Source organism: Athalia rosae, chromosome 5, assembly GCF_917208135.1.
Source record: "Athalia rosae chromosome 5, iyAthRosa1.1, whole genome shotgun sequence".
Taxonomy (NCBI): Eukaryota; Metazoa; Arthropoda; class Insecta; order Hymenoptera; family Athaliidae; genus Athalia; species Athalia rosae.
In genome coordinates this window covers 4,667,029-4,673,441 of record NC_064030.1, presented here as the reverse complement: position 1 = coordinate 4,673,441, position 6,413 = coordinate 4,667,029, and the positions used below count along the sequence as shown (strand labels likewise).

The window sequence follows — 6,413 nt, the reverse complement described above, 5'->3', positions numbered from 1 at the left end:
AAACATGAACTATCTCAGCCAGACTGAAGACAAAAAAGAAACATAAAAAATCATGGACAAAAAAATCTGGAATTGCATTATTGCAGAATTACAGTGAACAGTGTTGTTCATAAATCAATTTGACTAATTGGTTCGATGAAATGAATTACAATATAGTCATCAAATGTTCAATGTTCATAATTCTGATATACTTGTCGATAATCGTAAGAGGAAATATGTGTGAAATTTTGATCTACTTTTATTTCAAGATGTCCGGAAGGACTTTTATCATGGCAAAAATCCAGCAAAATCGATGCATGAGCAGTTAAAACCATCTAATGACGATTACCGCCCTGTCTTACCAGATATCTTTTGATCGAACTAATAATTTTCTCCATTCAAAAATAAGGAACGATTAATCGGTTTTCGTGTAAAAATAAATCGCGCGGTCAATGAAGAAGAAACAAAAAAGAGAAGATATCTGTGCAGCTAAACGTAAGATAATTAAGTATTCGAGTTAATTGAACTTTTTGTTGCTCCGTAAAATATACGTTGCATATATGTATATTGCATACCGTATATAACATTACACAACCAAGATGCATTGTCGATATTATTCAATTTCTTATGAGAAAAAGGTTAGAGGTGTAGCAATCGTATAGGTATAATATAAACTGATGATAATAGGGATATTCGGATTATGATCGTCATATACTTAACGACCCCACGTATTGAATGAATTATCATCATATATAGGTATATTTCTTTTGCTATAAATATTTTTAATTTTTACTTTTTGAAAGCAAAATCACAGCTACATAAGATGTGGTTCAGTAATAGTTATAGAGAATATTATCGATTAATGATAATAATAATCATAATAATAATAATAATAATAATAGATTAATGATAATAATAAGTAGTAGTAATAATAATAGTAATAATAATAATAATAATAATGACAATAATAGTAATAATGGATAAAAGATAATAATATTACAATGATAGTTAAAATTACATAGAATAATTCTCTCTTACATCCATGCGGTAAATATTTTAATACTAGTGTTCGTGTATTTCTATATTCTATATATTCTCTATTCTAAATTAATCTACAGTATACATGATGTTATACAATAATTATTTTAATTTGCTTTCGTTGAAGTTATAATCCAACCTGTTTCAGATAAATAGTAAAAAAAAAAAAAAAAACGATACATACGTGTATATCAGGTTCGTTACAATGATCGTTTCGTAGTTTAAACAGAATTGATTTCCATCATTTAGACAATCATCTATTTATAAGAGTAGATGTTTTTATCGTAATATATATATATTTATATAATATGTATATTTTTTTTTCTAATTCATTTATTAATTTTTTTTATTTTCAAATTTTTCAATTTAAAATACATAATATTAATTAACGTTGTTTTATACATGTGTTTATTGTGTGTGGGATATCACTTATAATATATATATTTTCGCACGCATACCATCTAATTTCCAAATAAATATGTTACAGGGATATCTTTTCAATCGTCTTGGTTTTTTTCTTTTTCCTTCTCTTTTTAGTTTTTTCACCAATGTAATTAGTTTTCTATTCTATTTTAATGTTATAATTATTGGTGTTATTATTATTATTATTATTCATTATTATTAATATTTTATTGTTATCGTTATTTGTGGTATGGCACTCGTATGGCTGCTAGCCTAGCCCTCTGTGATTACGACTTCCATCATTTAAGCACGGATTCGATGCCAATCATTTACGTTATCACCATCATCGTTATTAATATTATTATTATTATCATTATTATTACCGCTATTATTATCATTATTATCGATGTTAACGTTAAGTTATTCATTTTCAGTTTACTTCGAGTCTTTTTATGCAAATTATTAATTATTATCGTTACGTGAAAATTGTAAGCCAAGGGCTAGGATGGATGACTATCAGTGTGTATTTCCTATGGAATGCTACTATTAAAATAATTAGACTATTTTTTTCTCGTTTATTCATCACTGTTATAATTCATATTACCATAGTTATTATTATTATTATTATTATTAGTATTGTTGTTTTTGTTGTAATTGTTAATAATTCTTTTTTTCGTCTCTATATTTTCGGATTTTATTACGATTATTTTCCTTCTGGCGTTCATTCGCTTACATCTTTATATTCAAAGAATTTCGTTCGTTTGAAGAATTAACTTGGAGTTTTCCACTGCATTTCCGTTTGAACTTTTGAACTTTGAATTGTTGCTGCCCTCGTATATGATAAATGTACAGACGGACTGTTAGGACGAGAGAAGTAGACACGAGATAAGTTTTTCGTAGAGATCAATTTATTCTGATAACAGATGTATTATGTATAATTGTATATATGAAAAAACGGAGGAGCAATGGATGATTCGAAGCATAATTCATGTGATCTTCCACTAGTTGAGAGAAGATGAAATAAAATTTGCGGTTTAGTATTCTGCATTTCCTTCTTCTTGCACTCAGTTTTTCATTTTTCGTTCTCTTCTTTGTATTATTTTATTTTTATATTTTTTTTTTTTTGGTTTTTTTTCACATGTAAGGCACTAATCTCAGTTTATTTGTCTCAAGTTGCCAGAATTTCGTTACTTATTTCTGTATGTATGTTGCAGTGCTAAGGCACGGTTCTAACTATTTTACCACCCTAAAGGCACCCTAAAGTGAGTCAGAATTAAGGTTATAACATATGTACGCAATAATTGTATACATAAAAGTTTGTCTGTTAGATTTCTAAAAAATATGTGTATTACACGTGTGTCTTTTCATAATTTTCATTTCTTCTTTTTAATTTCATTTTTTTTTCTCATCAATTCTTTCTTCAAATATAAATACATAGCCGACCGTTTTCAAAGTTGGATTGGAGAAAAAAACAAAAAGAAAAAAATAAAAAACAAAACGAAACGAACAAACAATAGAACAAAAACTCAAAACGAAAAGATAAAACAAAAGAAAATTTAAATACACCGCGCACCCCATTCATCGCGAAAACGGTATGTGAAAAAAAAGGAAAAAAAAATCATCGTGATCTCCAAACTGCGATAATAATTCTGTGGTATCCATACATACAACATGCGATTTTCAGAAAAACGTAGACTACATACTAGAATGTACAGAATATTGTTTCGCTTGAGCATGATCCTATTGAAACAACGCAAGAAACTTACTACATACACATATACATATAATATAATGTATATATCCGAAGATCTAATAATATATTAGAAAATTTTATTTCTGATTCATTCGAACTTTATTTGTTCATTTATTTATTCCATTAATTAATTATTTCCCATTATTTCTTTTGAATTTAGAGTATACCTTCGCGTTATAATATACTGTATCAAAAAATTAAAAAGAAAATTTCCCATTTTGCCCGAACCCTATTTTGTATTTCTCCATCGTTATATTCATATTCATATTCATTTCGTGTGGCAGTCTTTATTGATATTTCTGAATACTGTTTGTAATACAATATATAATAATATCTCGTGGATTTTCCAAATCCATGAAATAAATTCTAGTACGATAATAATATGATCATAAGTCAGTATTTGGCATGTACATATACATGCATATATAACTTTTTGCATATATACATACATACGTACATACCATTAAATTATGATATATTTCGTATTCTCTACGAATTAAAATAAATACGACTGTCTTTTATTTCCTTGTCTTTTATAAAGTCGGATCGACTTTTTATCCATCACCTCGGACCTTCTTGTCGGCCCCGGGACTTCTTTTTTCTCAACACTTGACAACTTTCACGACGTCTCACATTATTACAGTGATGAATTATATTTCAAATGATCAATTTCATTTAGATCGAGTTGTTCGATTCAACGTTACCTTTCTTCTATATAACTCTAAGTATTTATTCAATATTTTACTAACTATGCACTAGATTCTAAACCGTATATATAGTACGACACGTTCCATGTAAATCTCCACAGTTATACCTATTAAATATTAAATCTGTCTTTTGCTTGCTAAAGCTATAATTATATCTTATTGTCTTAAAACCTCGTTCAGAAGATCGCGTAGTGATAATAATAATAATAATAGTAATAATAATAATAATAATAATAATAGTGATAGTGATAATAAAGATGATAAGGATTATAACAATAATAATGTAATATTGGTAAATAATAATAATGATAATAATGATCGGTTTCCTCACTCGTATTTTGTATAATTATAAATCGCATCGATATACGTCGTCAGTTTACTCCGTAATGTATTTTTTTTTCTTTCTAAGATATATTTTATACCTCACCATTTTTTCTCAGATTCTTCATCAGACACCGAGTGCGACGACGTTTGTCCAGGTGACATCGTAGCTTGACGACTCGAGTCACCCATCGTCCAGGCATTCGCCGTCTGTGGGCGAAGAGTCGTAAGTCTTTTTAGAGCCTCTAAATCGTATGTGTTTTTGTACATGTACATATAAATATATAAAATACTGTATATGCACACATCGTACATATACATATAAAAACATACATAATAATATGTATCTATTTGTACATAAACGATAGAACACATAAGGTTGGATTAAATCGCGTATATTTGTTAATTGATAATTTTTTTTTCATTTCGTTCTCTGAGTTAAACGTTGTAATTTAAATCACTATACTAGCCATCCATGTGCCGGTATTTGTGTGCAGACATCTGCGCGAGTCCCAATACCGCGTACTGGCACTGCAAGCAATGATAATGTGTCTGTTTCCCTGAGTGCTGACACTGAACAGCTCCGCAAGGTTGACTTGGGGTGAATTTTTGGAAACCCGCAGCTGCTATGCTGTCAAGTTTCGCGTGTTGTCTTCTGTGGGCGACGACTTTGTTGGTATCGGTGCAAACGAAATCGCACTTCAAACAATGAAAGTGAGAAGCCTTATTCTGCATCGATCCCAACGACGAGGTGTACGCACACTGGGGTCTACCGCAGGGTACGTTCGCACGATATTGTTGAAAATCACCACCCATCAAAGTATCGAGACGCTCGTGCCGCGCGGTGTGTTGGACGAAACGAGTTTTGTCGCAAAACGAGTAACCGCAGTCTTGCCGCATACAGTGGAAGTGGGTCTGGTGTTCACGATACCCACAGTGTGGGTAACGACAGTCTTCATTAAACCTGAATCTAACGTATCCTTCTGGCACAGGTTCATCCTTCAACATCCTCATCGAATGGTGTAGCCTCTGCTTCTTGGCTTCGGGGGAATTGCTGTCCGGTGGAGAGAGGGACCTTTTTATTCCAAGGTTGAGATTGGCAGCTAACGAGGCCAAAGGATTTTCGTCTCTTGAAGGGGGTAAGAAATTACCGGGGGGTAAACCAGGCGCGAACATCAGTCCGGGTGTACCGGCGTACATACCACCGTGCTGAAGGAAGGGAGGAAGGGCTTGATTCATGAGGGCGAACTGTTGGTTCATGGCGGCCATCACGGCCGGACTAGGAAAGTGAAATCCGTGACTAAGGTCGATCTCGAAACCTGGGGGTATTGCCTGCTGGAGGGATTGCGCCTGGTTCATAATTTGCGACTGAGATTGCCCGTTCTGATCTCCAGCGTGTATTATCTCTTCTTCTCGGTTGTTTTCCGTTGGTTCACGTTTTACGTTTGTCCCGCTCATCGACACGAAAGATTCTATTCTCTGATTCACGTTACTACCATCTCCAGACTTCGACACGCTGCATTCCTTTCCCGATTGCTGTTGTTTTTGTTGCTGCTGCTGTTGCTGTTGTTGTTGCTGCTGTTGTTGTTGTTGTTGTTGCTGTTGTTGTTGCTGTTGCTGTTGCTGTTGCTGTTGCTGCTCAATCACGAGCTTTTGTTGTATTTTTCGTTGTATATCTTGGAAATTCTGTACGTTTTGTGCTATCTGAGCATTCTGCGCCATGAAATCATGTTTCTGTGACAATTGCGTAAGGTAATCGTGTTGTTGCTGATTCAGTATCGCCTCCCTTTGGAGCTGAGAATTTGGTACGCCGGTACCCATATCGTGTTGCTGTTGGCTTAAAATTGCCCCAGTCGAGTGCTTCGCGATATGTGCTACCAATCGGTCAAGCTCAGAAAATGCCTGATTGCAGGCGTTGCAATGATAATGATTTTTGCGCTTCAGCTTGCAAAATGGTCGGCTGCAGCTCTGCTCCGGACCGTACAGAGTATGGGGTGATGAACTGGTCGATGGAATCGCTTGAGGATCTGAAAAATAAGAGAAACACAACTGTAACAAACGCGATAGAGCATATTTATCGACAATGACAAAAGGTATAATGGGCACAAAAACGCCGGTGAATAAACCAGTAAGCTGCGGGTGATATTTTCAGGGGATATGTTAATTCACTGGCGTATTTCGGGTTGCATTGTAACAATAGGCACGCAAAGAGA

The 6,413-nt window shown here is 33.4% G+C and overlaps 1 protein-coding gene across 4 annotated transcripts in view; it reads right to left on the bottom strand.

Annotated features, from left to right (window-relative positions):
• Positions 1 to 2,309: 2,309 nt before the first annotated feature.
• The window catches only part of LOC105689187, a 126,895-nt gene continuing 122,791 nt past the window's right edge, over positions 2,310 to 6,413 (bottom strand). For all 4 annotated transcript variants that reach the window (XM_048655278.1, XM_048655279.1, XM_048655280.1 and 1 more), the window contains 2 exons: positions 4,671 to 6,227; positions 2,310 to 4,410 (listed from right to left, as the gene is read on the bottom strand). In XM_048655278.1, the coding sequence (XP_048511235.1) occupies positions 4,385 to 4,410; positions 4,671 to 6,227 (1,583 nt within the window). In that variant the 3' untranslated portion in view covers positions 2,310 to 4,384. The remainder of the gene's footprint in view (positions 4,411 to 4,670; positions 6,228 to 6,413) is intronic.